At 43.1% G+C, this 27,864-nt stretch overlaps 3 protein-coding genes across 4 annotated transcripts; 1 reads left to right on the top strand and 2 right to left on the bottom strand.

Annotated features, from left to right (window-relative positions):
- Window positions 1-56: 56 nt before the first annotated feature.
- On the top strand, window positions 57-9,747 carry LOC121178334 (uncharacterized protein KIAA0895-like). Of its 2 annotated transcripts, none has more exons than XM_041032853.1 (7): window positions 57-241; window positions 1,216-1,996; window positions 2,073-2,216; window positions 2,510-2,642; window positions 5,183-5,488; window positions 6,185-6,282; window positions 6,993-9,747. In XM_041032853.1, the coding sequence occupies exons 2-7, from the start codon at window positions 1,265-1,267 to the stop codon at window positions 7,152-7,154; spliced, it is 1,575 nt and encodes a 524-aa protein (XP_040888787.1). In that variant the 5' UTR covers window positions 57-241; window positions 1,216-1,264; the 3' UTR covers window positions 7,155-9,747. The 2 variants fall into 2 exon arrangements, with proteins under 2 accessions (XP_040888787.1, XP_040888788.1); XM_041032854.1 differs by having other exon boundaries at window positions 1,213-1,996.
- Window positions 9,747-17,966, bottom strand: LOC121178360 (casein kinase II subunit alpha'-like). Its single transcript, XM_041032855.1, has 13 exons — window positions 17,744-17,966; window positions 15,705-16,081; window positions 15,322-15,433; window positions 14,724-14,825; window positions 14,502-14,552; window positions 14,254-14,313; window positions 13,529-13,612; window positions 13,296-13,406; window positions 13,109-13,210; window positions 12,836-12,936; window positions 12,556-12,704; window positions 11,552-11,639; window positions 9,747-10,903 (listed from the first exon to the last, which is right to left on the bottom strand). The coding sequence occupies exons 2-12, from the start codon at window positions 15,809-15,811 to the stop codon at window positions 11,566-11,568; spliced, it is 1,053 nt and encodes a 350-aa protein (XP_040888789.1). The 5' UTR covers window positions 15,812-16,081; window positions 17,744-17,966; the 3' UTR covers window positions 9,747-10,903; window positions 11,552-11,565.
- Window positions 17,967-19,428: 1,462 nt separating this feature from the next.
- LOC121184179 (zinc finger protein 319) lies at window positions 19,429-23,831 on the bottom strand. The gene is made up of 2 exons (XM_041041672.1): window positions 23,536-23,831; window positions 19,429-22,129 (listed from the first exon to the last, which is right to left on the bottom strand). Exon 2 carries the CDS (start codon window positions 21,980-21,982, stop codon window positions 20,207-20,209), a length of 1,776 nt encoding a protein of 591 aa, XP_040897606.1. The 5' UTR covers window positions 21,983-22,129; window positions 23,536-23,831; the 3' UTR covers window positions 19,429-20,206.
- Window positions 23,832-27,864: the final 4,033 nt, after the last annotated feature.

Raw genomic sequence — 27,864 nt, 5'->3', positions numbered from 1 at the left:
CCACCGCGGAGCCGGCGTGCGTCCCGCGTCATATCTTCCAACTCAGCCGCCGCTTCCTGGCCGGCCCAGGCAGGCGCCTCAGGCCCCGCTCCTCTCTGAACCGTTACCCAAAGCTTCTCCTCATTCACCGGGAAAAAGAGAAAACGGTCTCTGCTCCGCCGCTCGGTCTGTGCGGAGCTGCGGCGAATGAGGAGGCTGAAAGCCACAGATCCTCAGCAGAAGTCCCGGGACTCGCTGCTCGGTCAGTGTGTGTCTGTGTCTGTGTGTGAGACTTGTTGTCGGTTGTTGTTAAGTTAAAGGAAATGAATCACTGTCAACTCATTTCTGCTGTTTCCTCTGTCACATGTTCGGGAGGGAGCTTTGTTCCTGTGGAGCCTCCTAACCCTCAAATTATTGGCAAACGATTTCAATAACTGATCAGTCGTTAAAGTCTTTTGACTGTTGGTCAAACAGAGTGATTGGCAAATGTAAACCTGGGATTCAGGGAATAATATCAGGCATTTTTCTAACATTTTATCAATTAAAACAATCAGTCGCTTTTCTGTGTTTACATATTACTTACTAATTACTTATATATATGAAAAAAATGGAAGCAGAAGCACTGATTTAACTTCCTTCCATTAAAGGCCACAGGAGCTGTAACGGTCTTAAATGTTAATGTTTTCCTTTTCTCTGCTGTGAACAGTGACATTAGTTATAACACTTGATTATCAGGATTCAGTTGCTGATTTTAGCAAAAACATCCATCAACAGATTAATTATTAATACTTTATTAATCCATCCATCAATTTTCTGCCACTGGTCTGGGTCCACTCACTGATGGATGGACAGTGGCTCCCTGGACATAGATAAGTGAAAGGCCTCCCACCCTCCTGTGCAGGCGGCTTTGTTTGTCTCTTGGATGGTTCTGCCTTTTTTTTCAGTCTTTAATCTTTACGCAAATAAGGAATATTAACAGTCCCTGACCCCTCAGGCCCCTGGAGCTGAGCCACATAGACCTTTTCAGTCATCCATACATGGATTAATCCATCTGAAAGAGCAGGGCCACAGGATGGAGGATGGAGGCTCTGTCATAGTTGAGATTCTACTTCAGTGGTGCAAATTTGCAATTAATCAACTTATATAAACCCAAATGATTTGGAGTAAACCTGGGGCTCTAACCTGCGGGTTAGATCTGCTGCTGATCTAACATACATCATTCTGTTCTGTCAGCAGTGTCGGGGCCGGAGAGGGGGGGGCAGCCTGAGGCGCAGCAGCCGTGGTGATGGTGTTGGACTCAGGTGAAGTCTTCATGGATCAGGTTGAGGGTGAAAGCGTCAGGAGCAGCAGGAACCTGTTGGAGCCAGATGTCCGAGGAGATCCACCAAAAACCACCAGCAGCTCTGCTGCAGTAACCAGACTGTCGGCCAAGAGGAGCAATGTCGCTAAGAAGGAGACGGTGTCCCACAACGGACTCCCAGCCCAGACCAACAGCAGCCAGGCAGAGAGGAGGTCGTCATCATTAAAAGTTGGGGCCACGTCCAGACCACCGCTCCGCCGTCCCCTCAGCCTGGAGATGACTCCTCAGCGCCTGCGAGGGTCTCAGGACCAGGTGGCGGACAGGCGGATTGTGCAGCCTCCTTGGCGCAGCGGTTCTGCTGCCCCCTCGCCCCCGGCTCGCAGCCTGACCAGCCCCAGCCTGAGTGCAGGTGGCTGGATGCGTCGCAGTGAAAGCACCTGCTCGGTCAACTACTCCCTTGGGCTCCGGGCGGGCAAGGGGCAAATGCGACCTGCCACCTCCCTGCCACACATAGCTAAAGGAGTAGGGGGCACAACACTGCCTACCACCTCCAGGCCCTGTCTGCTTGTTGCCCTCAGACCTCTGAACTTGGAGCAGGAGAAGCAGGCTTTCTTCCAGTCCGACTACAAGTACGAGCCTCAGTTTGAGTACGCCCAGCCTGAGCCGAGGACGGTGCTGGAGAAGTACCGAGAGGGCTCCGGCCTGTTCCTCGAGCAGGTACGGTATGTCAGGATCAAAGGCCTGAGAAAACCTGTCTGCCTTCACAAATGACGATGTCTCTGTTTACCTGCAGGCGGTTGGAATCATGGAGTGCGTCCTGAGGAAGTTTGGCTCCTATGAGAACTTTGAGGAGGTGACCGGTGGCAGCGTGCTTCCTAAAAGTCAGGTGTGGGCGGCCGTACGCAAATATCTGCAGAAAGAAGGCTGCGTGGGAGAGGTGAGTGCCGTGCTCGCAAATCATTTAATGGCTGCTCAGACTGAAAACAGCCTGGCTGTGAAAACGTGCTGCGGAGGACACACATATGTATACATACATACATGTACTTGGCAAATCTAGTGTGAAAAGGTTTGTATTTTTCTAAGGTGGATGATGTCTCAGACTGTCAGTCAGCACAGAGCAGCTGTTTGATCAGGATTTTGTACCAAAGGGACCTTGGCAATGAGAATGAATGAGTGAAACAGCTCTGTGTGTGTGTGTGTGTGTGTGTGTGTGTCTGCTTGTGCGTTCAGGTTGTGGTGCGTCTGTCCGACGAGCTGCTGTCTCAGGCGGTGATGGTGGTGGAGAGCTGTCGTCCCACTCTGACCATTAACCTGGCCGGGGCCCGACAGCACTGGCTGGAGGGGATGCTGAGACATGAGATAGGTAAGCTGCAGCTCACAGTCGTCCGTGGACCCACATGCTGTGTTAACTGTCACTGCAGAGAAATAAATCTCCTTCACCTACGTCGTTTTTCCACCTGCGTACGTCTGTCCTTTGAATGCTGGCAACCTCTGTGTCAGTCCAGGGTTCTGGCTCAGTTGCTTTTTATCAGACCTGAGTCCTTGTTGGATCCATTTGGGTTCAGTGTTCAACTTTTGTAAATAAAGTTAAAAATAACTCAAAGTCAGAAACTCAGCTGAGAGCTGTCCATAGGTTCAAACTAGTTCTCAGTGTTTTAGGTGGAGATTTGCACATCACTAAGTGAACCAACTGATGAAGCTAATGTTAGCTCGCTAATATCACACCTGTTCAGAGTGAAGACTAAGGTGAGGTGAGGTGAGGTGAGATGGAATGCAGTCGCCACATCTGACCTTAGGTTTAATAAGGATGTAAATCTTGAAGACTTTAAATTGTATTTCAGTAAAATTCTACGACGTACATCAGATCATTAAATGAACCTTATATCTTGTCTTTGTTGTTGTCTCAGTTTACAAACAGGTGATTTTACACCCAAATCTTATCACGCACATCCTGAGGGGAGGAGTAATATTACTTATTACTATTTACTTTTTATCTTTGGTTTAATAAAGAAACTAATCAGGTTTTTGTGTTTTTTCTTCTATTAAGCTCATTCTTTTATTTCTCTTTTACATATGGAGTTGATCATAACATTCTGTGATAGAATGCAAATACACCCTGAGACAAACCGCCTTTATTACCTTTATCACCTCACTGGTAATAAAGTGTTAAATGTGGGTCTGTGTTTCATCTTCGATGGATCACTTCCTGTATGACTGCTGGGTGTTGGTGCACAGTGGAAGCTTTAGACGGAGGATCGTGCTGATTGGCTCTGAGGGACTGAAAATACTTCACGAGGAAAAACTGCCTCACTGCAGCAACTAAAAATACAGCTGCAGACTCGCAGTACATGAACACATAAATAGGTCGGACGTGCACAGAAGTTTTGCCAAATGACACATTGTGTTGATTTTCGGAGTGAAATGAAGCAAACACAACCTCTGCCAGTTGTCACAGCCTCCGAGCACTTTTCTCGTCTTGATCGATGAGTGTTCAGCCTCATTGCTTTGCAGACATCAGACTTGTTGACTTTTGTGACGAGGCTGCAGGTAAAGTTTCCTTCTGATGTCTCTTCCATGTTGAACCCTCATGTGGGTTGTTTCTTTTCCTTGCTCTCCAGCAGACCTGCAGTTTTATCTAAGAGTTTTCTTGGTCGTCCAGATGTTATCTTCACTTCCCCAGTTCCTCTTATCTGCCATCTCTCAAGAACATTTCAGACAGTGGGACATTGGAAGCTCTCTGACATCTTTTCATAGCTTCTCTCTTCTCTCTCTTGCTTTGTAGCATCAGATAACCTGGTTTTCAGGTCCTCAGTCGGCTGCTTAGAGGAGCCCACGTGGTCTGAGGAGTCAGAGAATTTATCATCAGTTGATAATTAAAGACAGGTCTTCACCTGCAGGTCCAACAGGTCCTCACAAGTTCATGTTGAGCGTGTTTTATCAGTAGACAGGCGCCCAGATGTTTGCATACATTTTTAATTTCTGGTTGCTGCAGAGCTTGTATTTACTTGCTTTGCTACTTGATTGCTACAGCATCTCTGTGAGGTTGTAACTGTCCATTGTAAAGAAAACCAAATTATAAGACGGATAAAAGCACAGGTCCGAATCTTTGTCCATGATCGTCAGTGTCAGTGATGTAAAACTGGGTGGTGTCAGAGGAAATGAAAAACAATAGCAACAGAAGTCGCAGCGGTAATTTTACACCCCGGCTGTTTGAACAGTTCATCCATCACATGATCTTTTCAAAAAGAGGAACTTCAGGGTCACATGTGGTGTCATATGACAACAGTTTGAAGCCCACAGACAGGTAATCCAGCTGTGCAGGCTGACGCCACAGATGTCACCTCTGAGGGTCGAATGTCTCCTTTCCCAGAATATGTGTTTCCTCAGTTCCTCCTTTTTATTTCTTCCTTTCTCCTTAAATGGGAGGTGCTAAGACACCTGTAGCGGCCTGGCTCCAGGGAAGGTAATGTTTGCTGTGCTGGTTTGTCTGTCCTCCACTTTGGTTCACACTGAAATACCTCAGCAACTAATGCCATGTTGTTCAGACATTAATTTTCCCCAGAAGGTGAATCCGACTGACTTTAGTGATCCCGACTTTTCCTCTAACGTGAGATGTGATTCACATTTTTGGTTTTTAGTAAAATGTCTCAACATTTATCGGATGATTGACCATGAAAATTGTTTCCGATTTTAACGTTTCCCTCAGGATGAAGTGTCGATCATCTGAAACATGCAGCAGTGACATCTCTCTGTGTGTTGGTCTAAACATCCTCAGAAAACAATATCCAGACAACATCTGTAAACACTGTAGGTCCAGAGGTGTCAAAGATGTGTTGAAGGGTTTGTTTGTTTGACATACATGCCGTCGTCTCTCTGACTGACTCAGATGTTTGTCCTCCTCAGGGACACACTATCTACGAGGTGTCAACAACAATCTGCAGCCGTGGGCCACCACAGAAGGCAGGAAGCAGTTCGGACTGAAACCAGCCAACCCCACGGAGGAGGGCCTGGCCAGCCTGCACAGCGTGTTGCTACGGAAACAGCCCTACCTGTGGCGCGCGGCTCTGCTGTACTACACGGTGTACCACGCCACCAGCATGAGCTTCAGCCAGCTCTTCAGTCACATCGCACGCTTCGTCCAGGACCCCGACGTCCGCTGGGAGTACTGTCTGAGAGCCAAGAGGGGACAGACGGACACCTCGCAGCCTGGTGAACACAAACACACACATACACTTACAAACAAAGGCATAGGTTTGGTTTCAAAAATCGGAGGGGGGCCACGTGACAGGAAAAAACCAACCTCTGAAAATCTATGAATGCTGTTTCCTGAATGAACACAGGGCCAGACCATCTGCTGCAGGACTCCTTGTCCTTCTTGTCTCTGTAGTTAGTTCTTTATGAGACCAATCAGACGCACGTCGCACTGCGTGATGGATGAGAAACGTCTGGAGTGGTTAAAACATCTGCACAGTACAGTACATGTTTTCATGAATAAAAAACAGAGATGCTGTGCATATCATTAAAACACTAACCACACTTCAAGCTTCCTGTGGAGCTTCTGACCTGTGGTAGCGATGGAGCTGTTCATGAGTGTGCATGTGAGTAAACATGGGTGTAAACTGCAGGATTTAAAACATTTAAACTGTTCTGTGAGGAGTGAAAAGCATTCGCCGGGTGACTGTGTGCAGCCTGAGAGGTGAAACCTGGGGTAAAGAAAGTCCTACAGCTCCTCTCCTCTCTCACCTGGATTATAACAGCTGGGCATTAGGAGAGATTTTAGTGAGTAAATCAAAGAGAAACACACTCATACTGGAGAATAACTGTTTGACAGAGAGATGAACTTCAGCCCAGATGTGAACAGCTGTTATGTTTATTCTCGCTGTACATTGTGTGTTTCTGTCTCAGGTTGCTTCAGTAAAGATCAGGTTTACCTGGACGGAATCCTGCGGATCCTTCGGCATCGAAGGTCCATCGACTTCAAGATGCTGACGTCTTTAGGCAAGGTCAGTGTTAACCAACGCAGAGCCTACTGTGTGTTTACATGCAGAATTAAGCAGCAAGTGAACTTTATCTCTACAGAACCTTTAAAAACCAGATTTACAAGGTGCAAACTAAAATACAGTTCTAGATAAAACAAAAAGAGGAATAAGACAGAATAAAAACAAGATAAAAGCACTGGGGCGTAAAGTCTTATAAATGCTGGTTTAGAATGATTATGAACAAAATAAAGACCTAACACAGATGAATCAATAGAAGCAGGTGTAGACAGGCTTCCTCTGCCACCTGCAGGGCTTTTAAGGTGAGAAAAAAAAATCTGATCATTTACTGAACAGACTACAAGTCTGCTGACGTCCTGACACACAATATATGTTCACTGTGTTTAGAATGTGTGGAGGAACTGAAAATCACCAGGAAGAGAACATGAATGCTTTCAGTTTTCATCAGACTGGGTTAGTGATGCACTTCAGCCTCTTGTGGCTGAAATAAGTATCACAACAACAAACACTTTTCTCCCGCTCTTCTGTCAGGGCAGGCAGGAGGAAAGAAATCCACATTTTCACAGATGAAAAAAAAAAAACAAACAGAAAAAGATGATCTGGCTTGCCTTTCAGGGCTTCTGTACAAATTATTTGGTGGTAATTAGAATATATTAATAATAGATTCACATCAGTATTGATACTTTTTATTTGGTCTGTCTTCTTTACCTCTGCAGGTGTCTTTCGAAGACGTCGAGAGGCTGCGACATCTGGCGGTGCTCACCAAGACCAGAATCCCGCACTTCATGCGAGACCAGGAGCGGTACCTGCAACATCTGGATCACATCGTCGCCGTCAATGAGCTGGACGATTCAACGCTGGAGCTCCTGCTGCCCTGACCGTCCCTGCACCATCTGAAGCCAAGAAGAAGAACTGGAGGATGCCGGTACACTGACTGTATCATGAGGTGCCCTGAATATCACTTAAAATGTCCAGTATTATCGATGCTTTACGTGAGCGACTTTTCTAAAACTTGAACAAAACGAACAAAAGGGACGTACACACTAACACCTCTATCTACATTTTCACTTTTGTCCACTGCATGTCTGTGTGGCTTTTCCACAGAGCCCAGTACAAGTGCCCCCCCCCCTTGCCTTTACTCCCACTATGAAGTTACCTCAATACTGCAACTCTACGATGTAACCAACATTATATATGTAGACTCATACATAATCACTGCACCCAGCGCCTGTACAGGACACTGCTAACATGTCCTGTACAGATTTTGAGCATTCATAATCACACGCTTTATTTATGCAATTATTTAAGTTTTTTACTTTGAGAGAACAGACTGAATGTCTCTGGTATTAGCTTTATACCTTCTTTTTTAGACAACTTTTTTTATGCCTTAGATTGTTTGCATTTTAAAAAGGACACCAAGGACACGTTATTTCAAAACCCTGGGGAAGTTTCAACTGAGGCCATGAATCTTTAAAATATCAAGTGCCAGTGGACTCAGTCAAATATTAAAAATATTCCCCAGGGAGGTTTTAAAATATCAGTGTTATTAAGAAGATAATCAGCTGTGTTGTTTCTGTCTTAGCAGTGTCCTTGGTGGTCTTTGCATATCAGTATCAGTATGCTACTGTGATGTGACCCGTCCCCGAGCTCCCACCTCTGCGCAGCGGCCAAACTTTCTTTTGCAACGTTAAAGGAATAGTTCAACATTTTGGGGAAACATACTTATTTTCTGTTGGGAAAGCTAGATGAGAAGATTCGCACCACTCTGTCTGAAATGTAAAAAAGACAACTGACCACTGGCTAAACGCCTCCTCTGAGCAGCGAGTTGTGTGATTCACTTCATGATCGCTGTTTTTAGACGGCAGAGATCACAATGAGAAAATTACAAAAATGACTTTAGAAGAGCAGGTGGGTGAGTTTTATGGATATGGATGAAAAAAGTGAAAACAATGTACCCGCACTGCCATGTTTGTAGTTTTTCTCTGCTCACACCATAAACATAACTTGGCCTACTTCGAGGACAAGGAGCACATCGTGACACATGACATTAGTCTGTGGAGTTACAGGTCATATTAAAGTCCTGTTCACGACAATAATAAATAAATAATAAATCTGTTGTGTAGCATTTCCCCACTGTGTGGAAGCTGGATGCTAACGGAGTGTAGGCTAACATTAGCAGCTCTGTCCTGCTTTTCACTGAATTTGGGGAAGTTTCAGTCAATTTCAGTTCAGCAACACCAGCAACGTTACCTGAGGTAGTTTTACGTTTGTCAAACACATCAGTTTGTCCTCAAAATAAAAGCCTTTTCTTTTCTCATGTAACAAGTTAAAACATACTGTTGGCTGGGGCCCGTTAGCCTCAGCCTGTTAGCGTGACATAGCCTGAGTGCATTAACACCGTTTTCAGCTTCAAAAATAGGTTTTTAACCAATTTATGGATCTATTGTTTGCTTAATTAGCTGCAGCTCATGAAACTTGTCAGTGACTGTCACCAACTAGAAATGAGAAGCTGCTTTTGTCTGAAATCAGCGGTTTGTTCTGATGCTGGTGACAGAACGTTTTCGTTGTAAACAGAAAGCTTTGGCAGCCTTGACCAACAGTCAATCCACCATTTTAAGTGAAGAAATAGTCCCTGCAAAATGGCCAAATATCTTTTTTTAAATTTTGGACAGAGCTTGGCCAGCTATTTCCCTGTTTCCACTGCTTATGCTAAGCTAACGGCTGCTGACTGTAGTTTCCTGTTTAGTGGATCCATGTAAGACCTGGCATCTTCTCATCTAACATCTCTGCAAAAGAAGTGAACAAGCATATTTCCCAAAATGTCAAACTATCCCTTTAACATGTAGATAAAGTGCCTGAATGGCACCTTTCAAACAGTGTTGGGCTTTTTGTGACGCAGCCAAACTCAGCCAGTTATTGTCCACCCTGTTCCAGACATGATGAGTCACTGGCTGAGGAGGAAGCAGGGGTGTTGTGGGCGTGCCTTCGATGGGTGTAGAGCTCATCTGCTGTAGCTAGCCATGTGTTTGTAGGTTGCTTTTTATTGTTTGGCACTAAAAACTTCAGATGTCAGTCGGGCATTCATTTCAGGCCACGTCGTCTCTGAGCAGAATTAGCACTGACAGACTGAAAAACCAGGTCACAGCATGGATGTGGGCTGAACAGCGTCACAGCCGGTTCAGCAAGTCCCAGTTTTTAACTCAAACACTCGACCAAAATGTGAACTCCACAACTATGATGCATTTTAAATATTTGAAGATTGACGTGTAATTGGAATTCACTCCGCTGTGTTTACAGTTTTAGCCGTTTGGTAAGCAGATCCGTTTTAAATTTGAGCAGGCTGTCGTCTGCCGACGTCGGCCCACATTCGCCTGAACAAATGCACCTATTTGTAACGCACGAATGTTGCACAAGTGTTTTGTGTTCTGGAAAACACCTTGAAGTTCCAGTTTATTTATTAAAAAGTACACACACTCATCGAGCTCTCTGGTTTGTTTCACGATGCACCAAAACAAGCACTGATCACCTGGCAAACAGTTTGTTTACCTGCAGAATTTAACTTGAGAATCATCACATTCTTCAGTTCTTCAGTATCAGAGTAACAGATAATTGTCTGTACATCCACGGGTACATTGCAAAGGCAAACTGCAAATAGTTCATTTGGTATAAATTCAACGCTGACAATGTTGACAAAAATAGGATTAAAATGGGTCTCAAGTTGCAGCAATTGCTGTCATCCAAATGTCATCCATCAGGATGGATTACTGAGCAGCCCTCCGAGGCCCAGGGGCCCAAAAGGTGAGAGGGCCCCCGGACCAGAGCCTATGAGGAGACTGTCACACAAAACAAGTAAGAATGACCATGCCAACAAGAGTCTGACTGGGCAAAAAACCCCCAAAAACAAATACTAACTGTATTTATAAAACCACCGAAAAAGGGTCTCAATCTGTGGGTCAACTGTAACTCAGGATATCCAATCTCAGTATGTTTTCCCCCAGATTTAAAATCTATATATGAATCTAATAAGCTTTATAAAGATAAAGAAATGGTATTTACTATTGATCGGTCATGCTGTCACACAAGGTCTGTATGTTAATAACAGAAAGGGCGGAATTTCATTTCTTCCAATTGCTCCTGAGGCAAGAAAAGTCCAACACACGCGTTTAAATAAAAACGGTTTATTCTCTTTCAATATAGCTTTTGTTCTATCCATAGCAGAAAAGAGCCTCCATGCCACTCAGTGCTAAAACCTGGAACTGGATCTCAGGTCACCACAGCGTCGCAATGACGGACAAATGTCTTTACAGCAACAACACCAGCTTGACACCGATCTGACAACAGTCACTTTGCTCATTTTAAAAACGGGTTGAGGGTGATGTTGAGAGGCTGCAGGAGGAGGAGAAGGAGTAGGAGTAGGAGGCTGGGGTCAGATCTGATTTCAGATCTCACTTATTTGTGACTTGCACCAAGCAGCGCAGATGCCCTGGGCTTTGATTTTGGAGAAGTTTAATCCGTGCGTGTTTTGTGTATGCTGCAAAATTGACATCTTACTCCAGTATGGCTGTTGATGTGGAGGCAGAGGTTTCTGCCACGAAAAGGTCACAAGTTGAGGTAACAAAGATTCTTCCTGAAAGGACGGAGGAAAAAAACAGAAGAGTCTGATGATGATGAAATTAGAGGAGTGCTGCTCTTGAACAGTATTGTATTATGCAGAAAGATGTTTGTCAGTTAACAGACCTGTCTGTGTAACAATAGAATTCAACAGCACCACAGACCACAGCCGCCAAAATGATCACACAGTTGAATCTGTAAAAACCATTTCAACTAAAACTGAACCTGAAAACCTTTATGAAGGTGGATTTATGGCAGGACTGTTTTATTAGACTGCATTAATTTTAGCTGGGTGTACATAATAAACTGCCAACTGAGTCTATATACGGCACTGTGCGGTTCAGGAACACACTCTGTAGCAGGAAGAGTCCAGTTCCTCTGGATTGCCTTCACAGACCAGAGGAACAAGGAGTCCTGCAGCAGATGGTCTGGCCCCCACAGAGCCCTGATCTCAACAGTTAACTGACAAATAAGAACTATTCATGCCATTATTTTTAAGAGCATCCTCATCCTCCTTTACTTTCAGTGCCTAAAGCTTTTACACAGTACTGCATGTTTAAAAAAAAAACAAAACAAAACAAAACAAAACAAAACAAAACAAAACAAAACAAAACAAAACAAAACAAAACAAAACAAAACAAAACAGAGTTACTGAGTGTGTTACCTGCTCTCTGGTTATCATGTTGCATTGGAGCTGCTTATTGCCTTTGTGCCGTCGGTGTTGGCATTTGCTTGTTCCTTCACTACAGGATCTGAGGGACAAAGACACAGCCACTTTATCTGCAACGGCACACGACAGCACACGCACTGTTGACTGTTACGACTGTTTTTTCTAACAGCTGCATATTTATTCAGAACTTTCCATAAAAAAGAAATAATATACCAAAAAAAATACAGCATACAAATATTAACTGTAAATTGCTATTAGTGTATTGTTATCAGAACAGGCTGTACCTGACTTACAAAGAGAACCAAAGTCTTAGATACAGACTCATGAATAAAACACGGCTGAGGTGGCAGCAGCACGGTGTCGATCATATCTTATTTAAATGCAAACGTGTTGTGTTAATACTGACAGGAGATTCCTCACCGGATCCCAAAACTCTGTAACATAATATCAGTGAACGGAGCTGCTGTTCTTTTCATACCAAGAATCTTTAAAAATTCAAGTCACCTGTTCGTCCACTGAAATTCAACCAGGCTTACAAATCCAACTGTTCAGTTCTACGAATCTGTGCCTCAGCAGCCAGAGAGGCCGAGCCTTCTGTTATTACAGGTTTCCAATAACTAACGCAGCGTCTCTGACGGGTTGGCAAAGTTAAACTAAAGACTTCATAGGTCATTTTTAATACCAGAGAATGAAATTTAATACCTGATTGACAGTGAAGACCAATGATCAAACGGCCCAGAATTATTTACCAAATGTATGGCTTTATGGACATTTATATCACATTGTTGTTGTTAGATCATGGCTGTAAATAACAATAATCCCTAATAATATCATTAACTAATGATTAAAATGTGAAATTTTCTCCAAACCTTTTGTTTTTGCTGTATTTTACATTAATCTAATAAGATACTTTTCATTGCTGTTGGCGTAACACGCAGACATGTGATATCACAGTGGTTGTGATAGACTGACACTCAGGTGGTTCAGGTGGTACTTACAGAAGTATGGGTGCTGCATGGCCTCGGCTGCCGTCAGCCTCTGCTGGTGGTCGTAGCGCAGAAGCTTGTCCAGCAGGTCCAGAGCCTCTGGACTCACCAGGTGCTGGTTCTCTGACTGGATGAACTGCTCCCAGCGCTTCCGTGTTTGCCTGGACATGAACGACCAGCCTTTAATGTGACTAAACTGAGCACGTTTCTTTATTTAATGTGAATTATAGGAGCACGTTGCCAGTGCTGATCTGTCCTCATGGTGAGAATCATGTATCGTGCTGATACTCACTGTCCCAGCAGGTCTTTGAAGCGAGTGTCCAGTTCTATGTGATATTTGTGCAGATAGCCAAAGAGCTCGTCTGTGCCGAGAACCTTAGCAATGCGGACCAGCTGACGACAAGACACATGCACATTTCATACATCAGTCATGTTCTGAGGATGCATTTCATTATAATTACGGCAGATTCAGTTTAATAGGTGACTTCTGTTCCTGGTCTGTTATTGATTTCAGGTAAAAGTGACATTATAATGTCTGAAGAAGCTGTAGTTTCTGATCCATCACCTGATCGTAGTTGTCCTGGCCATGGAAAAATGGTTCCTTCAGAAAGATCATGCTGGCCAACATGCAGCCTAGACTCCACATGTCCAAACTATAGTCATACATCTGGAGAAAAAAAACAGGATAAACTCAGAAGTGTGTGTGTTTTTCCCTCAATAAATTCAGAGTTAATAACTGTGACAGCAGCTACCTGATAGTCCACTAGCAGCTCAGGGCCTTTGAAATAGCGGGAGGCCACCCTGACGTTGTATTCCTGAGCGGGATGGTAAAATTCTGCCAATCCCCAATCTATGAGACGCAGCTGTGACACAAAGGGAAAATACACATTCATCTGGTTCATACTACAGGGTAAAATGCTGACGGCCCAAGACTCTGGGTGAATTCTGTTTGAAGCCTGGTCTGGCTCTTTCTGTGACCTGGTACCTTTCTCAGCTGGTGGTCGATCATCACATTGTGGGGCTTCACGTCCCTGTGCATGATCCCCATACTGTGACAGTAGTCCAGAGCCTTAAAAAGGAGACAGAGGCATGTTCAGATCTGTCGATAACCATCACCTGTCCTGCACTGGTATTTTTCCCCTGACGTGTGAATCACTGCTCCAGTTTTTTCCTCTGTTTCCAGTCTCTTTTTTTAATATTTTTTTTTGGTTTCTGCATACTCCAGCCTGGCCTGACATATCATGGATGCAGCCATTTATTCTTGTTCAGTAAGAAAAACAACATCCATCGGGTGAGATATTCCATCACAATAAAAATAAAGTTTTCATTTAGTTCAGTTTCTTTTTTATATTTCATTAATCATTTAATCTATACAATGTCAGAAAAATAGTAAAAAATGCGTATGAATTTTTCAGAGCCACACAATATTTCCTCAAAATTCTTTTGTTGAACCAACAGCCCAAAACTGAATGACAGCATTTTGACGAAACCACTTGTCTGTACAAATACTAATCGATTAATCAATTTTTAGAAAGTTGTGTCTCTATTTACACTAACAGCAGCAAATCTTCATTTGAGATGCCTGAAACGGTTTTCTCTGATAAATCACTTAAATGATTAAACATTTATCAAAATTGTCACTGATTAATTTTCTGACCACAGATAAATACACTCTCCTTATTATCAATCACAGACAGGAAGAAGTTTTACCTTGAGCAGCTCATACATGTAGTAACGGATATCATAGTCTGTCAGCTTCTGGTAAAGCTCCTGTCAAACAGATAAAAGACGTGTTTCTAAAAATCATTACATGGTGTCAACAGTCAAACTAACCTTTATACATGTACAACATTAACTGGAGGGTTATGCGTGTTATTAATAATGGATATCAATGTATTTGCATGGATGGCGACCCTGCTGGTAGTTCTGCATGTATGATGTCGGCCAAACATAAGTACCTTAAAATCTGTGTTATTGATGCACTCAAAGACAAGCGCTGGTGTTCTGGACTGCAAAGAGAGGACAACACAAGGCTTAACTGAGGAGAACAGCAGGTAGGTGGAGACCATTATCACTGCATGGACGGACACACGCGCACACACGCACACAGTTACAAGCATGACTGGATTATCACTGCTGACATGCCGACTTGCAGCAAAGTTAGTGGGTTACTGACTCACCACCGGGTCTTTGACAGTGTCCACCAGGCGGATGATGTTGGTTCCACCGCGCAGGTTTTCAAGAATTTTGATTTCCCTTTTGATCTTCTTCTTCTTGACGGGCTGTAAACAAAAACAAGTGGTTCAAAACAATGATCAGCATCCAACTGAAGACCTAAAATGAACAAAAAAACAACATCAAGTAATGCGGAGAGGTTCGTCAAACACAAAGTAGGGTATTTACAATGTTCAAGACCTTTAACACGGCGTTGCAATTCAATACCTTTTTCGTGGCTTTACCAGTCAAACAACAGTGAAAAATTATAATTCCAAGTAATATAATTTCAGTTACCATGACCCAGGCCTACGTATGGGTATGCTGGACAGTGCAGAGCAGCAGTAACTGGCACATTTTGCACATGGTAGTTTTTGGCTAGTGTGATTTCATGTTTTAATGATCAATAACTTTATTTTTTGTATATTATTTTTACACATTTATCTATTTATGTATAGTATGCTGAGTGCCTGGACATTACTGCTACAACAGTGAAATTCCCCAGTTTGGGATTAATAGAACATATCTATCTTTCTGTCTATCTAAATACTGTTTTGGGCTCACCTTGAGGATTTTCACCACCACCTTCTCATTGTTGGTCACATTTATGGCCTCAAATACTTCACTGTACTTCCCTCTACCCAGTTTACGCACCAACTGATAGTTGTCTTGATTGCTGAGGAGAAAAAGCAGAAAAATTTAGTGAGTAATTAAAGAGTAAATCAACTTTAAACCTACTCAAAAGAACAAACGAGGACTTGTGTTAAAACAATTACCCAAATAATTCTGATAACAGATTACTCATTTAAGCCATTAAGCCACGGATTTCTCCACTTTGTGTAAACTGAACCTCTTTGGGTTTTGGAAATTTACTCAAATTCAGTGATGAGCATATACAATGTGCTGCAGTTGTGAAATACGGCACTGTGTAACACGTTGAACTGTACCTCCAGTTTGGCACATGTGCATCATAGTCCCAGTACTCTCTGTTCTTCTGTGTGTTGACATCGGTGTACACCCGAGCCTTGCTGCTGGCCGGCGTGGATCCGGGCATCGCTAGCTTTGGGGCTCCGTGTCGAGGATCTTCACCTCCTACAGAATACTTGTTGGCTCGATGCTGGAAGGCAGCACACCGACTCTCCAGAATTTGTGGCTTTAAGACGCCTGTGCTGTGCTTATCATTGGCGTTGGCTGCTTGTGGCTTCTGATGAAAGGCTTCAGGCCGGTCTGATGCAGCTGCTGTGCAGACGGACAGAGCTACGAGGACTGAGTGTGTGAAGCCCCTGAGCAGGATGTTAGGCAGGATGGGATAAAGACCCGCCAGCTGCAGAAAGACAGAGGAGAGAAGAAGCTGAGGCTGAGGCAGAGGAGAGGATTCAAATAAAGGACGCAATAACAATGAGACTGAAGATGGCTTTTGAACAGGGGGTTAGATAATATTTATTGCATGAAGGGCTGGGGGTAGTGATTAATTTCATTACTGATTGTTTCTCTGTTTTGTATGAAGTTCTTATTGGTTGCTTTATTCCATCACCAGTCAGTTTGGTTTAATGTCCTATATAACAAAGAAAAACATCAACTTCTCATAATTGTGAAGCTGAAACAAGAGAAACTTGTACAAGAGAGAACAACAGAGAGGCACACTTCATGTGTGCCTCTCTGTTGTTGGTGTTTACAGTTGTGAATATATGCAGTAAATAATCGGTTTTAACACTGTTCCAAAACCCCCCTTTTCAGATGTGCAAGAGCTTTACTGTGAAGCTTTAGTGTGAAAACCCCCAAATTTCACAGCTTCTGCTCCACCCACACCACATCGGTGGAGATGTAGACCAAAAGCCCCATAAACCTTGAACTGTCAAATTAGAACTAGATTTACACGGAGACTGTTTAAATCCAAGTTTCTGATTTTAAATACATTTTATCTGTTTATGAAAAAAGACAACTTTGGAATTTTACTGCACCGTCTCTATCTGCACCAATATAAACCTAAAAAAAAACCCTATACTTACACTTGTGTAACTGGGGTTTCATAAACACAGAGACACTAAAGAAACTAAACTCTCAGTCCAGACAGAACAATCTTCAGTTTGTGACAGATCTGAGTCGTAGTCATGTTTGATTTGTATCTGTCAGGACCAGTTTCTCAAAAACCCATCGACTATTTTGGGTTTTCATAGCTTTTGAATTCTAATTGTGGGCAATTTCACAGCTTTTTCACTATACAGACCACACTGAACTACATCTGTGATTTAAAAAAAAAACAAAATACTATCCTTACACTTGTCAACCCTGGACTAGATTAACATGGAGACTCTTTAAGTCCGGTCAGAACCCAATTTCCGATTTGTGAAACCTTTATTCTTCTCTCTATTTGAGAACTGAGAACACAATGCCATTTTCTCCATCCAGACCACACCAGACCAAAGCTGGCTCAAACCCACGATTTGTAGACTCATCGAACATTGACTGCATTATCATGTCAACACTGAGATCTCCTGGCAGACGGGATGTGGCAGGTGTCATGTCAAATTTTGTTTCCCTGTCAGAACCGGTTCCCCCCAAAGCCCACGAAACCATTTTACCACAGCCCCAAAGCTGTGCGTGGAGCCCGTGACGATACGGGCTCCCCGGGGCCTTTTTCACCGGCTACATTAGCCACTCTTCGCCTTTTAGATGAGTCGGGTTATCACTGATCTTGACGGTTACCGCTAAGATATCTCAACATTCAACCTAATCTGTAAGCGCCAGCATCAATTACGATGATCTGATATACTGCTAACTAGCTAGCCATGGGTAACGGTGACCTAGCTTACTTAGCAGCACATAAAATGATGAACATGAACCGCTCATACAGAAAGGCAGATAAATACACACTGTTAATTTATGCTATTTTGTACAGGAAACGTCTGTAGACAGCAAGCTATTTATTGGTGTCGACATTAGTGAAATGTGAAATCAATAACGGGGCTAAAGTTAGCCGGCTAACCTCGTCGTAGAAATACCGGAGCTCAGAGGAAGTCCGCCCGACATGAACGTTAGCCCGTTAGCACCAGCGGGACGTTTCTCTCCGCGCAGCGCCGAGGCACCACCAGCTCCGAAGTTTCCGACAATGTGTGTGAAATCCGCACAACCGGGGATTTAATGATGTTATGGGATAGGCGGTGGTTCGTTAGCAGAGGCAGGATGATCTTCCCTTTTGCGGTAAACATCCCCCGGAAGTGAACCGTCAGGCTCGGTGACCTGAAAATCGTTAACAATAAACGGCAGGTGGGGTCAACCAAACTACACTTTGGCATATTAATTAAGTTAATTATCAGCGGGTTGGTGGTGATCAGTTGATTCTAGTGCAGCTGCTGTGACTATTAAAAAGAACACAATGGGTCTTTTTAAAGCAGGAGTTACAGAACCAGCTGTTCCACCACGTCTGAAAAACCTGAATGAAGGAGTCTTGTTTGGTTGGAGTCTTTAGCTTTTAAACAAAAATCTTTAAGCTTTAAATGAGCATATTCAGACGGGCTGTATCATTTCACACACGCATACACACACTCGTCACTTTATTAGGAACACCTGATTATTCCTGGGACATGTTAGTAAGGATTCAATTAAAACTTTAACCACTTGCTGGATCGAGGTTAAATTTGCTTTTTTCTGTTGTATATCGTTGTAAACTGAATACCTTTTTTTTTTTGTTTTGGACTGTTTGTCAGACAAAACGAGACATTTGAAACAGTCATCTTGAGAAATTGTAAGTCATATTTTTCACCATTTTCTGACATTTTATAGGCAAAATGATGAATCGATAATGAAAATCCTTTGTTGCAGCTCGGATTTTAATCAACAGACAAAATATATGTAGTAGAATGAGCTGTGATCAAAGAATGTACACTTTTTTTCCATAAGGGTGGTTTATTTTAATTGTCTGTATACAATATGAACAGGAGTCTATATTGATATCCATATGTGTAGATCCAACGCTTCGTTAAACTCGCTCATCCTCCCGCAGGAGGATCTGAAGCAGACTCACCAGGACTTAAATCATGGCACACAGTCCCTGTAGACCCCCCAGCCCCAGCCCCACCCCCACCCTTTTCCCTTTATCCATGACTTTATCCATGAAACTCCAAAAACCTTCTTTTAAATATACTGCAAAGATTGTACGGAATATAGAAATCCACACAGTAAACTTAAGTACACACATTTTTTACTTTATCCCTGGTATAAACCAACACGCAAGTCGCAACTTTGAGGCTACTTGGATTAATCTGCTGAACGTCTGGTCTCGACCAGGAGGAGGCTAGAATCCTGTGAGGATATAACAAGGCCAATTTTTCAACAAAACAAAAAAATATTAATAACATTACTTTTGTTAGATCTATCGCACAGTAACTAATGCAGCTAGTTTGTGGCAAGTGAGCAATATAATGCTTCAAAGTCTCGTTGGGTTAAACCTTGTGACAATCCATCTGGAACTGAAACTAAAGCGCTTGCAAAATACAGCAAGCTCATTCATAGTGAATACAAAAGCATGTAACATAAGCACTATACAGTTTTCAATGTTTACATAAGCGTATACACACAATCTATAATATAACAGAGTAGACTATGCCATGAATCAGTAGTCATAAATATTACATTGTGCATGTTCTATTGCACATGTCAAGTGTTTGTATGACATGATAGGTATGGGTTAGTTACCTAAATGTCATTTGTTTTAATACAAAGATGCAACAACACAGATCTCATAGGACACAGGCTATACATTTTCACAAATCCACTTGTTTTTTTTTTTCTTCTTCTTCTTAGGATGTTTTTCCTAAATAAACCAAACCTATAATACAACAGTGATATTAAAGTGTGATAAATACTCATGCACAAACAGATGATACTACCTAAGAGCTAGTATGTGAAAATATACTGCTGCACAAGCCAGCCGCTGAATACGAATGGGAGGGTTTCGGCTATACTGGACATAAAATTAACAAAAACACAAAAAGGAGTGATGGTAAAAAAAAAAGGCACATGGATTTCAGAGGAGCTTAACATGAGCACACACGTATCTAACAACTGCCTGGAAGTTCTTGCCATCTTTCTCAAAAACAGATTCAACAGTTACAAAACAGACGATCACATGCAACCACAGAATAAGGTCCCACACTCAGTACTAAACAGAATCAAGATCTTCCCACATTTTACTTTACAAACCTTTTTCATTCTGTTTTTTTCTGTGTATTCCAAAATTAGAGGAGGGATCCTAATCCCCTCTACTGATTTAGGGTGTTTTGCCTTTTAATCAATGAAGGACGAGGATGAACTGAGTCTTACAGATACTAGAAATCATTAAACATAATGGGTGAATGTTAGAAACTACAAATGGGAGAGAGGAGGCTGGCACACGTTGCTTTGAGGGCAAATGTCATGTTTGCTGCCCGGGGCTGAAGAGCAGTTCTGTTCATGGGATGCAAGGAGCTTCGGGGAAACTCTCACCCTCAGCAGTGTGCTGAACTGTGTGCTCCTGCAAAGCTGTGAGGTCAACAAAACGCTCTCCACACCACACACACTTAAACTGTGTCTCCCGCGAGTGCACACTCTGGTGCTTGGCCAAGTGCTCGCGCTGCTTGAAGCTCTTGTCACAGCTGGCACACTTGAAAGGCTTCTCCCCGGTGTGAACTCGGCGATGGCGCTGCAGCTCGGACGAGTACCTGAAGCGCTTTTCACAGTCGGGACATTTCAGCGGCTTCTCTCGGGTCGGATCGCAGCGGTGCTGAACGAACTCGGAGGACGACACAAAGCGCTTGTCGCACAGGGAGCATTTCAGCGGCTTCTCTGTGCAGTGAGAGTTCTGGTGGCGCTGCAGTGTTGAATTCTTTTTGTAACCTTTGCCACAAACGTCGCACTTGTAGGGCTTCTCCACCTCACCGCCACATTTGTGCCTCAACAGTTCTCCTGATTGGCTGAAAGACTTCTGGCAGGACGCACATTTAAAAAGACTTTCCATGCCATGGACCTGCTGGTGGTAAAGCAGGTGGGATGGCTGAAGGAATCCCTTGTCGCACAGATTACACTTGAAAGGGCGATCAGCTGGATTTTTGTGAGTGCGACGGTGGCGCACAAGAGCATACTGTTGTTTAAAGCTCATCTGGCACTCCTCGCACTGGAAAGGTCGCTCCTCCGAGTGGGTGCGTTCATGCTGCCGCAGGTCCGACGGACGCTTGAAGCTCTTTCCACATGAACCGCAGCGGAAAGGCCTCTCCCCCTCTGGCTGGCATTGATGGTGCAGGAGCTCAGACGACTCCTTAAAGTGCATCTCACACAAATTGCACTTGAACAGGTGCTCGCCCGAATGAGCGTACATGTGCCGCACGAGGTGAGAGCGGTGCTTAAAACTCTTCTCGCACACAGCACATTTGTACGGCCGCTCAGAGCTGTGTGTACGCTGGTGGTGTGCCAGGTGTGAAGACTGACTGAAGCTTTTATCACATGTGTCACATTTGTATGGCTTTTCACCAGTGTGTACTCTCTCATGGCGGGTCAGCTCTGACAAATGCCGGAAGGCCTTATGGCACACTGAGCACTTATATGGCCTGTCTGGTGCAGAGGCCTCAAACGTAGGAGGAGACGAGGCACTGATCGCCGCACCACCACCGGACGTCTCACCGGTGGAGGGCTGCTGGGGGTTGGCAGCTGACGAGGTTGGGGTGGCGTTTCCAGACCCTGGCCGGTAGGTTTTCTCACAGATGGAGCACTTCATAGGGTTGTTTCCATTGCCATGCGAGTTGTGATGCTGCGCCAAGGAGGTGAGCAGCGAGAAGCCCATCTTACACACACCACACACAAAGGGTTTTTGCTCCACCTGCACACACTGATGCTCCAGCAGGTCCGTCGCCTGGCTGAATATCTTCATACACTGCGTGCACTGGAAGGATCGGTCCTGGCTCACCATGCACTGGTGCTCATGAGGGTTGGCCAGGTGAGATATGTCATGACCACAGGCTCCACACTTGTGTCCTCTCTCGCCCCCTACCTGTAAGGAGGGCTGCTGGGCTTGAACGACGTGCTGCTGGCCATGCTGGGGCTGCTGCAGGGTGGCATCTGGCTGCAGGACGACTCCGTACACAGTGCAGCCCAGGGGGTTGTCGGTCGCCTGGGGGAGCGTGTGCACAACAGAGGGTGGAGCCACTGCATGTTGCTGCTGCTGCCACGCCTCCGTCATCCTTCCACTTCGCATACAGGGATTCAGTGCTCAGGAGATGGGGTGGTTTTCAGCACCAAACTGAGAGGGTGGATGTGGTTGTAGAAATGGTAAATAGCACAACGAGAGGAGCCAAGCGCTCTATCTGTGTTTACACACCTCCTTTGAGATAGGTGAGAAAACCTGGAGGGAGATCAAAAATCAGTAAGGTAAACAACGTTACTAAGTAAACATCAAACAGGTACAATATGATTTCACTGAGTAAATACAACCCAGTATGTTAATGTAAAGGTGTGGGTCTGACGAGCTACAACAGTTTCTTACATAATTCATCATATACAGACAGACAGAAAACTGTCTGATTAGTCGCTTGTCATAATCATTTCAGTCCACTTTCAAGCAAACCAGAGAAAAAAAGCCAAACATAACTGATTCCAGGATTTTCTGTTTTCTTTGTCACATCTCACTGTGAATTATACATTTAGAGTTTTGAAGTGTTGTTCGAACAAAACAAAGCGTGAAGATGTCAACATTCTCTCTGAGATTTTTTATCTTTGATGTTTTGATTAACTGGGGAAAAAGGTTGCAAATTAATCCATAGTGAAAATAATGTTAAGTTACAGTCCTAACTTGTAAGATAAAATATCTGAGGGCAACACTTTGGACTCCAAAATGCTGTAATGGGTGGTTTTCGCCATTTTTAACGTTTTATGGACCCAACGAGAAACTGGTTAATCGTGCAAACAATCAGCAGATTCATCTGTTCTAAAATAATCATCAGTTCCGGCCCTGAACTGAAACCATCTAGGTTTAACTTGGGCCTAAAACTTGTTCCCCGATTATTCAGGAAACAAATCTAACAGTCCTGTGTGAATACTGTTATCTGTAACGTAGATAATGCAGAGACATGTACACACCCGAAGCATTTTTATAACAGGAAACCTGCAAAATAACCGTTAAAAACACGAACTGGGCTCGGTCTATTTCCTGAAACGCAACTCGGGTACGTAATGCTCCAATTTCTCGGCCAAACGTGTATTTTAAACGTTACGTGATACAAATCGCTTTACGATAACAGCTTGATCTATCCAGCTTTATCTTGGGGGTATAAATGTTTGTTTTATATAAGATATTACATGAAACTCTCTCGGTTCAAAAGGATGTAGCTATCAGAGGTTAGCTTGTCAGCTGCGTTAGCATAGCTAGCGGCTACAGCTAACGTTACTAAACACCTGGACCTCCTCTGAGATTATCTCCATTTAACTCGAAACAGAATACAAATTAATCACCGGTCTTTCCGTGCGATAAACTGCACATACTAACTAATACAAAAAAATCTGAAAGCGACGGGAGCAACGCAGCCTTTAAGCGGCCGTCGCCTCGGTTGAGACGCCGCTTTATGAAAGGCCACAGTAAGGTTCACTGGTCTAACGTTTGATGCGAGCCTTCACTGCAAACGGACCCCGAGTCAAACTAGGCCTCCTCGGAGCTGCAGGGGAAAATCCACCTCCTGCAGCCGAGTCCCGCACATCTGCAAAAAAAAAAAATAGCTTTTTCTAAAAAAAGAAAAACAATTTACGGTAACTTACCCGAGCTATTTATCGGTGGTTTTCACTGCGGTCTTCAGCCTGTTGTCGACAACCTTCGGTGTATTTGGGACTCGGAGGACCGGCGGTAGAGAGGATGCGGTTGAAGCCGGACGCCATCCTCCTGCAGACGGACGGACACCGGAAACCGCCACGCAGCGAGCTGCCGTCGCTGTGCTGCTGCTGCTACGGCCGCTCCATACCGGAGGTTCACCGAGCAGCCCGAAACTATCCCAGGTGGAGATAAACTGCTCCCAGAGTTTGTTTGAAGATGAGTCAAACAAATGCAAAGGTGAATAGGAGCTTGTTGAGATATTAGCAAAGATGTTTCCTCATTATAACAGTAGGGGGGAGTGTTTCACTGATTCAATCAATAAAAAAACTAAACTGAGTACTACTGCCTGCAACCGTCATTTTCACCCACTTATAGACAGAATCATTTCATCAACACGGATGGATTACCGACCAGGCCCTCTGGGCTCAGGCCCGGGGGCCAGGGTGGTCAGGGGGCCCAGCAACAGGTCCTGTTATTACTTGTTCGAAAGTCACAAAGCTCAGTTAAAATACACATGAGCCAACCAAGAGACACAAACGACCACAAAGAGACACAAATTGACCACAGAGACACAAATCAACCACAAAAAGGCTCACGGCGACCAGAAAGAGCGCAAAAAAAAAAAAAAACACCACAAAGAGACACAAAATGACCTCAGAGACTCTGAATGTCCACAAACTCATGCAGACAACAGTGGAACTTAAAACGACCAAAACAGATGCAAACTACCACAGAGGCACTAATTGACCACAAAGAAACCACAAAAAAGATGACCAAAAAATAAACAACCACAAAGACCCACAATGACGAGAAAGTGTGAAAAGCAAACAAAAAAAGAAACTGACCACAGAGAATCAAAGAGATTCAAAACAACTACAACAAAACAATCACAAAGAGACAAAAAGTGACTGCAGACTCAAAAAGACCATAAAGAGACTCAAAATATCTGTGACCACTTGTATTAAACTTGTTTGGTGTTACAACAACACCAAACCACCTTTCTAAATGTGTTCTGTTGTTTGTTTTAGCTGCAGAAGTCTTCATACACACACTGAAATAAACGGTGACCTCTGCATTATAATTTTAAAGCTCAGCAGCCTGATTAACAGCCTCTAAGGTTTCAGCCTAATTGGAAAACAAAACGGGGGAAGTTTCATTGCAGTTTGATGCAAATAGGCGCAAAGCCTGGGGGCAGGGTGATAATTATGTTTGTCTGACAAAGTGGCAATAAGCACCACCTTGCTGTTTTGGATGGATGTGGCGTTATGATGAAGAAATACATTTACATACTAATAAGAATATATATTGTATTATAAAGTACATCTAGCATTGATATTTTATTAGTAAAGCAGTAGTGGAAGGTAGCCAGGTGCATTTACTCAAGCTAAAATATAATTTGTACTTTTCTGGTTAAGATGCACTTTACGCCACTTTATTCTTCTACTCCACCACTTTGTAGGTTTTAAAAATCTGAATGTGCAAAGTAACAAGTAACTATAGCGGTCAAATAAAAAGTAAAAATTCCAGTTTCCCTCTGCAAAGAGAATATAAAATATAATTCATTGTTTTTCAGTACATCAAACTACGTAACAGTAAATACAACATTTTGTGTTGCACCTCGGTTGTTAAAGAGTAGTCGGTTGGATGTGATCACTTTTACTTACCTTGTTAAATATTCAAATTTTATTAGAATACAAAATACAGGAAGTCCAATATCTGTGATCAGTGAGCAGATGACAGACGTGTGCCAGCAGCTTGACCTGCTCACCTTATTTCAGCTCATCTGGATTCAGATAATGATAAAGATGGCCAGTTCCCAGATTTACACCTTTCAGTCGTTTTTCACAGGAGATGACACATTTAAACCGGAGGCCACAGTCTGAATTCTCAAGGTTAATTTAACCATTAACATTTAATAAGCACCAATAATATTAACATACTGTACTCTAGAAAACTGTGTGTCCACATACTTGGTTTATTGTACTTACCCAAGTGCTACAGAGATGGGATTTTACCAAGAAGCTTCTCATATAAACCTGTTTTAAGCTTGGCTTCAACCATTTGAGCTTTCATTCATTACTTTGAAATTATAAGTGAAGTCTTTTACTGCGTTTATGTTGCTGTTAGCTTTAGCTAATTTACCAAAATGTCAAACTATTTCCTTAAATAAAACTTGCAGAGAAAAATGACTGCCAAGGAAAATGACTGCAGCTTCAGATGCTTCAGCAAATACCCAAACAGGATATTTGTTTTTGTCCTGGAGACACAGGAGACAGTGTGATGTTGTTACAGTGACACAGAGGGAGAAGGTCGGAGCAGCTGAATCAACCATGTCGCCAAGAAATTACATTTATATGAAACTAAATATGTTGCAACTGAATTACATTTTCTGTTAAATGATCTTATATGTGTCATTCAGGATGTCAATCACAAACAATATATTTAGTCTTTTTATTTGGAGGATTTGTTGGAGGTGATTTTACAAAATGGTACAAATATTTGCATAAATAACTAATATAATATATAATTTTCATAACTAATAAATATAATAAACAATAAAGTTTTTGTAAATATTGTATAGAGCGTTTTTAATGTCAGCTCTCTATTTTCTCTCATATTTTTATTTTATTTCATCCTTATTTTGATGCTAATACTTTTGTTCTTTTACCTCAGTAAAATCAGATGGATTTTTACTTCCAGCAGAGTATTTCTGCAGCGTGGTATTTCTACTTTAACTTCAGTCAGTGACCTTAGTACTTCCACCACTGGTCATGTTATATTTGATCATATTGGACAACGCTACCTCAAACTGTAGTATGCAGTAGTCGTAGTAGTAACTGTAGTTTTCATCACCACTTTTATGAAGTTGAATCATTTGAAACAACAGTAATAACCACACCAAACCCATAATTTCAAACATTTCATTATTTTCTCCACATTAACTTCGAAACAACCTCATAAACCAAAGAGTAAGAAAGAGCATGCTCGGGCATGCAATGATGTCACAACATGATGATGCCACTGGGTGCGAAGTATAAAACATACAGTAGCAGAGTTTCTTTTTATATCATTCATAAACTCAGGACATTTTCGGTATCCACTGAGAGTTAAAAGCTAGCGTTTATTTTACACTGCTCTCCATGTCTCACGTAGCCTTGTGTTGCTGGATAAAAGAGAGACGAGAGGGAGAAACTCACAAACTGACACCAGATTGAGCAGGCTGAACAAACATGCTGAAAAAAATCTCATCCGGCCCAAAAAGTGTCTGGAAATGACACCGTAGAAACCCCATTTTTCCCTTTTTGACTGGTCCAAAAGGGGGACTGGGAGAGAGAGACAAAACAGTGCATGCCATTTCAGGGTGAAGAGGGAGGTTTGTGTGTGTGTGTGTGTGTGTGTGTGTAGGGAAGGGGGTGGGGGGTTGGATGGAGGGTCACCTTTCTTAATGTTGAAGGTATACCTCTCCTCTTAGCCTGCCCACGTGGGGTGTTTTGTCTTGGGTCGGGGGTTTAAATAAATCGGAGACTGAAAATGAATAAATACGAGGCACTCAGCATTCTCTCTGTCTTGCAAACTGCAAAAAGTAACAAACTTGAATAATAATGACACATACACATATATAGTAGAATTAGTGGTTATAACATAACAGTCTCAAGGCTGTACAAAGGGGCAAGGCTGAATCCTCCTCAGTATGTCAGCAGTTAAATGTGTTTTATGTGTTTTTTTTTCCTTTGCGTGCGAACGTGTATGTTCGTGTGGGTTGACATAAAATTTCACTTCACTTACAATAAATTCGGGAAGTCCCCCCGAGGATGAGACTCATGGGGCTTGGCGTGTGTTGGTCGCTGACGTCTGATCCGCGAATCAAACGTGAATCTGATTCGGTCAGATCCTGTGATTTTTGGTTGGATGTGAAGTGATTTCCAAATCTCTGCCGACAGGTGCAGCGACAGGAAGTGATAATCAGGATGGAGTGCGTACAAATGAAGACAGAACAGTGATGTTAAAGGGATAGAAAATGCAGTTTTTAAAACTCCACACAGCCTCATGCAATGGTTGTGTGTGTTCATGTAGTTCATAGTGGAAAAAAGAAAAGAATAATGACGGAGCCCTTTAAAATGGATCTACTCTTGCAGCATAGTTCTGTATGTAGCGCATAGTGCGAAGAGGGGTCGGAGACTGGTGGACTGGACTGAGAGGGGAAAGGGGGTTGCTGTCTGTGGGGTTTAGGATGGAGTGTGTGTGCCATGCTCTTGGTTAGCATGTTTCTCATGGTA

The sequence above is a fragment of the Toxotes jaculatrix genome, chromosome 1 (genome assembly GCF_017976425.1).
Source record: "Toxotes jaculatrix isolate fToxJac2 chromosome 1, fToxJac2.pri, whole genome shotgun sequence".
In the NCBI taxonomy this organism is placed as follows: Eukaryota; Metazoa; Chordata; class Actinopteri; family Toxotidae; genus Toxotes; species Toxotes jaculatrix.
Note: the sequence above shows the minus strand (reverse complement) of the source record. Positions and strands in the feature narration are given on the sequence as shown.